This window comes from Heliangelus exortis, chromosome 13 (genome assembly GCF_036169615.1).
Source record: "Heliangelus exortis chromosome 13, bHelExo1.hap1, whole genome shotgun sequence".
Taxonomy (NCBI): Eukaryota; Metazoa; Chordata; class Aves; order Apodiformes; family Trochilidae; genus Heliangelus; species Heliangelus exortis.
Genome location: NC_092434.1, coordinates 16,550,169 through 16,560,439, shown reverse-complemented (window position 1 = coordinate 16,560,439; position 10,271 = coordinate 16,550,169). Strand labels below are relative to the sequence as shown.

At 50.5% G+C, this 10,271-nt stretch overlaps 1 protein-coding gene across 1 annotated transcript in view; it reads right to left on the bottom strand.

Annotated features, from left to right (window-relative positions):
- Window positions 1-1,147: 1,147 nt before the first annotated feature.
- Window positions 1,148-10,271, bottom strand: part of GNAO1 (G protein subunit alpha o1) — a 141,559-nt gene continuing 132,435 nt past the window's right edge. Inside the window, exons 7-8 of the mRNA XM_071757036.1 lie at window positions 5,183-5,336; window positions 1,148-1,614 (exon numbers count right to left, since the gene is read on the bottom strand). Coding sequence (XP_071613137.1) covers window positions 1,427-1,614; window positions 5,183-5,336 — 342 coding nt within the window. The 3' untranslated portion in view covers window positions 1,148-1,426. The remainder of the gene's footprint in view (window positions 1,615-5,182; window positions 5,337-10,271) is intronic.

Below are 10,271 nucleotides of genomic sequence, written 5' to 3'. Positions count from 1 at the left end.
GGGGGAGGGGGAAAAAGCAGCACATAAAAGCATTCACTGGGAAGAGTTAAAAATTAATAAGAACCAAAAAAAAAAAAAAACAACCACAACCCAAAAAAAAAAAAAAAAAAAAAAGCGCCAAAAAAAAAAAAAGCGAGGGGGAAAAAAAAAAAAAAAAAAAAAAAAAGAAAACTGAGCCTCCTGGCAGGAGGGGGTGAGGGGAAGCCTGTCCAGCCTGGCCGAGCTGTGCTTTTGGATCCGAACCTGGAGCAGGGAGTTGGTAAACCAGGAGGTGGGGGTGGGGTTGGAAAAATCCCGCCGGCTCCCGGCTCGTGAGGGTTTTGGCCTAAAGCAGGGCAGGAATTTAAAAAAAAAAAAAAAAAAAAAAAAATCTAACCCCCACCCCCCCCAAAAAAAAAAAAAAAAAAAAAAAAAAGAGAACCAACGGAGAAGGAGTGGCCAGAGGATGCTCCCACTGCAGCCTTCCTCCCAGAACAGCCAGAAATGGGAAAAAGTGGTTTGGGTGCTGTTTCCAGGTACAAGAGGTGGCTGGAGAGGGGGGGGTGGGGGTGGCAATTTTTCCCACTCCTTTTTTTTTAAAAAAACAACCAAAAAAAACCAACAAAACTTTTAGTTTCTGGGGGCAGCCAGCCTCGCCTTCCCCACACTGGAAAATCAAAATATTATTTCATCATCAGCAGCATCAGCATCAATCAACATCACCAGTTTTTTTTTTTTTTACAAAGCCAACCCACAAGAATTCATTCCGATCAGAATCATAAAATAAAAAACAAAACCCCACAACCAGATAACCCACGGGAGAAGCAGCCCCCCCACACAGGAGTCCCGGGGGGGGGTGTAGGATGGGGTTCTGCTTGTGTCCCCCCAGCCCAGTGCCCTGGGGGGGGCTCCTGGGAGCCCCCCAAGCCCCCTGGGTGCCCCCCGGCCGGGCCAGAGAGGACCCGGAGTGCCGGGGGCGTTGGGGGGGGTGGGGAAGGCTCTGCCCCCATCAAACTCAACGAGTGTGTGTGGAATTTTTTTTGTTTAAATATATATATATATACGTATATATATCATTTTTCCTTATGCCTTTTTATTTACCAACTCGTATGATTACGGTTACAATTTTTTTTTTTCTCTCATCCAATCCGTTTTTTTTTTTTTTTTAATTATTATTATCATTATTGTTGGTTTTTATTTTTTCATTCCTTCGCTTTGTTTCTCTTTTTCTATTTATTTTTTTTTTTTTTTTCCCCGCGCGCTGTGTGTGTGTCTGTGTGTGTCTCCGTGTCGGGTTTTTTTTTTTTTTGTTTTTTTTTTTTTTTTTTTTTTTTAAATTCTTATCATTTTCGGGTTTTTTTTTTTTTTTTCCTTTTCTCCCCCGGCGCCAGGACTGCCACCCAAGAAGTCTCTGGGCGCCGGGGAGGGGATGTGGGGGTGTGAAGGGTCAGTACAAGCCGCAGCCCCGCAGGTTGTTGGCAATGATGATGTCGGTGACTGCGTCGAACACCACCTGGATGTTGTTCGTGTCCGTGGCGCAAGTCATGTGGCAGTAAATCTCCTTGTTGGGGGAGCGGTTCTTGTTCTCGAACTGAGTCTGGATGTAGGCGGCCGCGTCCTCGTAAGTGTTGGAACCTGAGGACAGAGCAGGGTTTGGGTTTGGGTTTGGGTTTGGGTTTGGGTTTGGGGGGGGTCAGGGCTGTTGGGCACCCGGCCCCTCACTGCCCGCAAAGTGCTTTATTTATAATAATAATAATAAAACCCCCAGCAGGCAAAACAATTTTCATTTCTCCTCCCAATTCGCCCCCCAGCTGGGTTTGTTTACCCGCCCCGCCCCTGCCCTTTTTCTCCCTTTTTAACCCCAAACCGCACACACCTGCGCCCCATCGCCGCCGCCCCCTCCCCTTCCAGGTGCTGCCCCTTTGCCCTCCCCACCCCCTTCTCCTTTTATCCCCCGAATGGCAGCAGAAGCTTTTGGGGGAGTTTCTTTTCCTTCTCCTTTTCCTTCTCCTTTTCCTTCTCCTTTTCCTTCTCCTTTTCCTTCTCCTTTTCCTTCTCCTTTTCCTTCTCCTTTTCCTTCTCCTTTTCCTTCTCCTTTTCCTTCTTCTCCTTTTCCTTCTCCTCCTTTTCCTTCTCCTCCTTTTCCTTCTCCTTTTTTTCCTTCTCCTTTTTTTCCTTCTCCTTCTCCTTTTCCTTCTCCTTTTCCTTCTCCTTTTCCTTCTCCTTTTCCTTCTCCTTTTCCTTCTCCTTTTCCTTCTCCTTTTCCTTCTCCTTTTCCTTTTCCTTCTCCTTTTCCTTCTCCTTTTCCTTCTCCTTTTCCTTCTCCTTTTCCTTCTCCTTTTCCTTCTCCTTTTCCTTCTCCTTTTCCTTCTCCTTTTCCTTCTCCTTTTCCTTCTCCTTTTCCTTTTCCTTTTCCTTCTCCTTTTCCTTTTCCTTCTCCTTTTCCTTCTCCTTCTCCTGCTCCTTCTCCTTTTCCTTCTCCTTTTCCTTCTCCTTTTCCTTCTCCTTTTCCTTCTCCTTTTCCTTCTCCTTCTCCTGCTCCTTCTCCTGCTCCTTCTCCTGCTCCTTCTCCTGCTCCTTCTCTTGCTCCTGCTCCTGCTCCTGCTCCTGCTCCTGCTCTTGCTCCTGCTCCTGCTCCTTCTCCTTTTCCTTCTCCTTTTCCTTCTCCTTTTCCTTCTCCTTTTCCTTCTCCTTTTCCTGCTCCTTTTCCTGCTCCTTTTCCTGCTCCTTTTCCTGCTCCTTTTCCTGCTCCTTTTCCTGCTCCTTTTCCTGCTCCTTTTCCTGCTCCTTTTCCTGCTCCTTCTCCTGCTCCTTGCTCCTGCTCCATCCCCGGGGGGACTGGAGAGAGGCTGGGGGGCTGGGTGTCCCTCTAAGCTGGGGAGGGAGGGGTGGTGACTCCCACAGTGTCACCCGTGGGTGCTGTCTGTTGAGCCCCCCGTGGTGCTGGGTAAGGGGGCTCCCTCAAGGCTTTGGGGTGGGTGAGGAGGATGTGGAGGGACAGGACCCCCCCTCCCTCTGGGATGTGCTGCCCTGCACTTGCCACCCTGTGAACTGGGGAAGCTCCGTGCAGTGGCTGGAGAGGGGCCAGATGTTTGAGTGGAAAAATGTGCATTATTGCATTAAGCTGCTTATGGCAGTGAGTGGCTGTGCCCAGCCCCTCCCGGGAAGTCACTAAGCCTGAATTACGCCCCTGAAATCGCCTTTGGAAGAGCCCCTATTATCTGGAGATTTATTTTCCTTTTCCAGCTCGCCTGTTCCCTTCCTTCCCCATGTGGAGGTTGGCTGGAGGAGAGGAGAGGTGGCCTGGGGCCACCAGGGTATCTGGGACGTGGCCTGGAGCTCTCTGTGGGCTGGTTTGGGATGTCCCACCAGGCAGCTGGGAACAAAATCCTGTTCCTTTCCTGATGGAGGAGTCTAAAAACCTCCTGTGGAAATGTTGAGGGGCTTCTGCCAGGGGGCAGTGGGTGCTGGCTTGATGAGTTCCAGGGTCTGCTCTCTGTGGAACAGTTCAGAGACATCCAAGTATCTGTAGGAGATGCTGAGGCCTCTGATTTGGAATGGGTTTTGTTTTCCTTTCCATTAGAAAATTCTGAGTGGACATCTGTTCTTCCTCCAGCCTCTTCTTGTTCTTTTCTGGTTAAATGTGTGATTCTCTTGTAGTTTCAGAGATTTCTCTTGCAGAGGGGCTCTTCCCCTCTCAATCCATACCCTGTGCCAAGGCACTCCTGGGAGGATGCAGACAGGAGGTGCAATTGTGTGTCTTGGCTCCTCCAGGAGGACCTCAGGAGCCATCAGCAAATGGGATGGCTCAGGTAGTGAGGAGCTGACTCACCAAGGCTTCTTTCCACAGCTCTTTGTGGCCAGACTCATGAAAACTCATCTCCATTTCTCTCACCTTGACCATCTCTGTCCCACTGGCTGAGTGGGCATCTTTGCTGCAAGAACTGACTGCACAGAGGACCTGACCCCACCCCAAGGACACAGAGGGAAGGTGTCAGCATCCCTCCATGCTCCTCCCTATAAATCACAGAATAATTTGGGTTGGAAGGGACCTCCTCTTAGATCTGAAGATATTTTAGAACCTTTGCCAAAGCAAATTTTTATATCCATTAGGATGGAGGTTGGGCAGCAGGGCTCTTGGGGCCTCTGGGAGTCATTGCATCTACCACTGTGTAGAATCCTTGAATAAGTTGGGTTGGAAAGAAGGGACCTCCAAGGGTCACCCAGCCCAACCCCCCTGCAGTCAGCAGGGACACCCTCACCCAGCTCAGGTTGCTCAGAGCCTCCTCAAGCCTCACCTTGAATATCTCCAGGGATGAGGCCTCAGCCATGGGCAACCTGTGCCCTTGTTCCTCCATCCTCATGGCAAATGCCAATGGCATCCTGGGCTGGCTCAGGAACAGCGTGGCCAGCAGGTCCAGGGAAGGGATTCTGCCCCTGTGCTCAGCCCTGGGGAGGCCAGAGCTTGAGTCCTGTGTCCAGTTCTGGGCCCCTCAGCTCAGGAAGGAGATTGAGGTGCTGGAGCAGGTCCAGAGAAGAGCAAGGAGGCTGGGAAGGGATCCAGCACAAGTGCTGTGAGGAAGGGCTGAGGGAGCTGGGGGTGTTGAGGCTGGAGAAGAGGAGGCTCAGGGGAGACCTCATCACTCTCTCCAACTCCCTGAAAGGAGGTTGGAGCCAGGGGGGGGTTGGGCTCTTTTCCCAGGCAACTCTCAGCAAGACAAGAGGGCACAAGAGGTCTCAAGTTGTGCCAGGGGAGGTTTAGGTTGGACATGAGAAAGAATTTCTTGCTGGAGAGGGTGATCAGCCATTGGAATGGGCTGCCCAGGGAAGGGGTGGATTCTCCATCCCTGGAGATATTTCAAAAGAGCCTGGATGTGGCACTCAGTGCCATGGGCTGGGAACCACGGGGGGAGTGGATCAAGGGTTGGACTTGATGAGCTCTGAGGTCCCTTCCAACCCAGCCCATTCTATGATTCTAGGATTCAAAGAACTTGTTCCTAACATCCCACCTAAATCTCCTCTCATTCAAACCACTGCCCCTCATCCCATCACTCCAAGCCCTTCCCCACAGTCCCTCTCAGCCTTCCTGGAGCCCCTTCAGATTCTGGGAGGTGGCTCCAAAGCACCCGATCCCACTGCCCAGCTTTGAGGCAGGGGCATCACCCCAGGCTGCCCCCCCCTCCATGCCAGCCCCAGCTCCTACCTGTGTATTCAGGGAAGCAGATGGTCAGGGGTGATTTCTTGATCTTCTCAGCAAAGAGATCTTTCTTGTTGAGGAAGAGAATGATGGAGGTATCGATGAAGAATTTGTTGTTACAGATGGAGTCGAAGAGCATGAGAGATTCGTGCATGCGGTTCTGCAACAGGGAGCACGGAGGGAGGAGAAGGGGGAGAGAGAGAGAGAGAGAGGCAAAGAGAAAGAGTTAGAAAGAGAGGAGAGCAATTTTCTGAACTGAAATGCTTAGAAAGGAAAAAAAAAAAAAAAAAAAATTCTTTTAAAGTTAGACAGTGGTAAATATGAGGTGGTTGTAAAGGTGGAGAAAAGCAGAGAGTTGCTCATATCCCAGGCTGGAGGATGCAGCTGCTCCTCTCTGCTGGGTGCTCTGGCAGGGCTGGCACCTGAAGCTGTAAGGAAGAGCAGAAATCTCTCCTGTTCTACCCTTCTCCTCTTCTCACCTTCTGCATAAACCCAAGAGCTGGGAAAATGGGTTGCAGCTCTTTGGTCTTCCCTGCAGCTCTCCAGGGGCTGGGCAACCCTGAAGCCTCATCCTGTGCCCACAGGATGGACAGAGTGGCAGCCAGGGTGCCCTGGGCTGCAGGGAGCTTTCCCAGTCCCAGTTTTTCCAATTCCTGGGTGATCCCAGAGCTGCCACATGGAGGGAAGTGGTGCTGGTGCCTCCCCCATGCCTAGAGCATCCTGGATGGTCCGGGAAGGTGTTAAGCATGGAAGAATTTTAGTAGGAGCATAAATAGAAGCAAAGCTGTAAATAATAAAAAATAATTGTCCTTTCACGTGTGGACAAAACCCATATGAAGCAATTTCTCCCCATGCAGGATTTGTTATGGGAAAGGAGTGGAGAGCAGACAGAAGGACAGGAGGAGGATGTGGTGAGGTTTTCCTGCCTGGCTTGGTGGTTGCAGGGCACCATCCAGCAGAACCAACTCCTGCTTCACCCGAGTGACAGCAGCTGCCTGCACCCCCCATCATGGGAAGGTGTTGCTGGGCAGGACAGATAAAGTTCTCCAGGATCCCTCAAACTTTTCTCAGTCATTAACTTCCTCTTGAAAAATAACCAGAAAGCCATTCCCTGCTGCTCCCCTGACAGCCTTGGGAATCTGGCACCTTTTTGCTTGCTGACACCCACTTAGTTGACCACTTGAACCAGAAAGTTTGCAGCATCAAGGCCAGGGCTTAGGGCAGCCCAAAGCTGAAGCCTCCCCGTGTTGTGGGGCCAAGCCCTGCAGTCCTGGCTGCCAGGGAAAACCCTCCTGTGCCAAACATCCCCCACATCTCCATTTATTTTTGTGGTGGGGGACTTGCTGAAGCCTCCTGAGAACGTGCATTTCCTAAGGAAATGATGACCCAATTACACATTTTTTGGAGTTTTCCATGAATGCTTTATTAGTGAGTCACTTCATTAGCTACACTTGGACTGCAGCTTTGCATGCAAAATTTAGCAGATATCTAAGAGGCTTTGCTACTGCACTGGCAGTTCCTTGGCAAGGAGCAGGGAGGGATGCCAAGCTGTCCCTCTTTCCAGAGCTTCAGGACCTCTTTTGATCCTTGTCTATGAACAAAACAGCCCCATGGGGAAACCAGAAGCTTGACATGGTTCTTCTTGACTTGTGGCTGTTGCAGAAAGGCCAGGTCTTGAGGTTGTCGTGGACACTATCTGGGTGGTTTTCATTTTTCCTTGTTGTTTCTTGTATCTATGATATTTATATAAAGGACTGAGGATGATGGTGAAGCATCTGAAACAAAGCACGTGCCTGGGGGAGTGAAAATCCCAAGCATGAGGAAAACAACCCTGGTGACTTTGGAGCCCTGGACACCTGTGCAGGCGTTTAAAAATCCCCAAGAAATATGCAAAGAAACATCACTTCCCTCTCAGCTGTAAGTTTTTCTCAGAACTGGCCAATAATTCTGTCTGATCCACAGATGGGACCTCCAGATGTGTCCAAGGATGGGTGCTGCTGAAGTTGTATCACTGGAAAATGGTGAAGTCAGCAGGAAAAAAAAAGGTAAATTTTTCTTTGCTGAGGTTTGTGGAAAACGTTCTCCTGGTTTCTTCAAGTTCTTTGCTTCCATTTCATGCCATGAGCAATGGAAAAATCTTTGGTTTGAAGGGAAAGGAACAAAGTGGCCCAAGTTATCCCAAAGGTGCTCTGAGTGCTGTGTTACTGCAAGAAGGCAAAAGCAGCAGGGGCTGAATTGAACCAGAAATGGCTCTGCTCACACCAAGAGAAGAAATGCAAAGTTTGCAGCTGAGGTACTGGAGGGAGCAATGGGGCTGCAGGGATGCTCTGCCCCCCCTCTGGTGCCTGTGCTGAGCATCCCACTGCTGGGTGCCCACAGGGGACACACAGACACCAGTGGGGGGCTGGCAGTAGCTGAGGAAAAGCATGGATGTTCTGACCTGGAATCACAGGGGTAGGAGAGTAACGTAGCCCAGGAACGAAGAGAAACCAAGGTAGAGTTGATCTACTTAAAAACAGCAGGAAAAATCAAATATCCCACGAAATACTTACATAAAATGCACCACGTTTTGGTTCTGTCCTTTCTGAATCCCTCATTTCCCCACAAATGGCACCGTAGCAGATGACTGACACTGCAGAGATGTTGTTTTTTTTGTGTGTGTGTGTGCAGGGAGCAGATGCAGGATGAAAAAACAGGCTGGAGAAGCTCAAGGGAGACACGACAAAAACCCTCTTACACTAGAAAAGAGCTGGCACTTTATTAACATTTTGTAACTAATAAATACATTACAGATAGCCAATAAATTATTACAATAACTAATGCTCTATTAAACCAATGGACAGTCACTCTTCATACAAAATTACAGTTAATACAGTTTGGGCCATCAAACATGCAGGAGAAACAATTTAGTGGGAAACCAGCAAAAGGAAAATTGTGGCAGCCTCCGGCGATCCTGTGGGAAGAGATGTGGTGGGGAGCCCAGAGGCAGGGTGATGGGCACCATTCCTTTGTCAAGCTGAAGGAGAGGAAGGGAGGTGAGGGAAGAGGGGTGAGGGGGTTAAATTAGGGACTGGGCAACGTAACGGGGCAATGGGTGGTGGTGGAAAAAAACCTCTTTGCTTGCCAAGCACCACTGGGTTGCTCCAGCACAGAAAAAGCTGCTGAGCCCCAGGCAATGGTGGAAATAGGGTTGTGACCCACTACCATCTCCTCTCCCCTGCTGGAGCTGGGGGTCAGACATGGAGCTGCTTGCCTGCACTACAGGATGGTCAGGGTTTGGTCTCATGTGTGATTTCCAAGATGCTGGGTGGGAGAGGGGCAGGGGCAGTGAGTGTGGGGCTGGCTCCCAGCCCTCCACCTCCTCCCCAGGTTATTCCTCCCCATCCCTGCTGTGCCTGGGGCCTGTGGGGAACCAAGCTGTCCTTTCCAGGAGATGGGGATGGTTTTGTCCTATCTCCAATCCAACTCCTTCCCTTTTCATCCACCTGGGAGGCTTTGGTCCTCCTCCTCTCATTAACAACATTTAAGTGTTGTGCTCACTGGGGTTCCCTGGCACAGACAAAGATCTCACAGGCTGCTGGCTCAGACATCAGTGGTCCTGGGAGAAGACCCTTTCCATAGCCATGTTCTCAGTGAAATGTCTTATAGAGGTCAGATAACTCCCTCTGTCAGTGTCAATTGTCTTATGGCAGCACCTCAGAAATGGTAAAGGACTCCCAAGTTTGGGGTGCTGCTCTTCCCTTTGGGAGGCAGGAGCCATGGTCCATTCTGTTGTGCTGCCCAGACCACATCTCTGCTGCCCTGGGCATGCAGGGGGGATGAAGGTGTGTGGTGGGTTTGGATGATGCTCATCAGCACCATTTCTACTGCCCCTGACACATCAGAGCAGTGATGAGTGTTTCAGTCTCCTTGGAAAGGGTTGTGGGAGTTTTTAGTTGTAAGGCTGAAGACAAAACCTGGCCCGTGACAAAGGCACAAACACACTAGGACTAAGCTTCTCTAATTGACTTCCCAAACTGTCAGCCTTGTTCCTAGGAACTCAGCAACATTCCCTGGCTCCCAGAGATGTTTTGGCCATGAAATGCTGGGAGGCACCACAGAGGCTGCTGGTGCAGGGCTGGTTCCTTTGCACAAGCCCCAGGGGTGAGCTCTGCCCCTGCAGCTGCACAGCCAGGGCTGCCCCACACTTCACAGAGCAGTCACCAGGCACAGGGGGCAAAGTTTTGGCAAAAGGACATTTTCTGTGTCCCATCCTGACCCTCTGGAGGCTGCCTTCCTGGCCTGAGAACAAAGCCTGTGTCCCCTTGCAGGCAAGCACTGGGCTCCTGCCACAATAGGTTAAGCCCACCAGATAAATTTTAATGTCCATGACAGTGTAGGCTGCTCTCATTAATATTTTTAGTGGCCTGGAAAACAAAAATCACATCTACAGAGGAGGCAGAGCAGCTTCCTTCTGAGGATGCTCCCCCTCCCCAGAGGGCTGGGCTGGCTGACCACCCAGGAAAGCTGGCTAAGAAGTAATTAGCAAGAAGCTAATTCTCCTAAAAACTCCTGAGTAAGATTGAGCTGGGAGTTTTCTCAGGAGGGTGGATGTGGCTGACCCTTGGCTGGACCTGGCCACATCTGGCAGGAGGGCAGGGGCACGGTGAGCATCTCACTGCCCTGCTCTGCCAGGCTTCTCTGGCCTTACCTGCCAACACAAGTCTCAGCTCTGCTTGTTAAAGGAAAAAAACTTGGCCTCTGAGGTGTCTGGAGGCTGCTTTCCTGCTGTGTCTTTGCTGCTGGTCCTCCCACCAGGCCTGGCCACTGCAGGAAGGATGGGTGGCTCTGCAGCTGCAGTGGTTGCTGGTGTTGAGAAAAGGCCCAGGGCAAGAGGTTGCCTGCAGAAGGCACAAGTGTCAGAGATGACCTGGGAGGATGCAGGAAGGCAGCAGTGAGTAATGCTTTGGCAGGAGTTTTGGAGCCAAAAAAAAAAAATCTCCCCGTGGCCACCAGGCAGGAGCATCATTAGTGTTTAAGCACTGGAAGCATTTTGTCTTCCAAATGCTGCTTCCATCCTTGGCCAGCAAATCCTCAGGGCACTTGTGGCACAGCA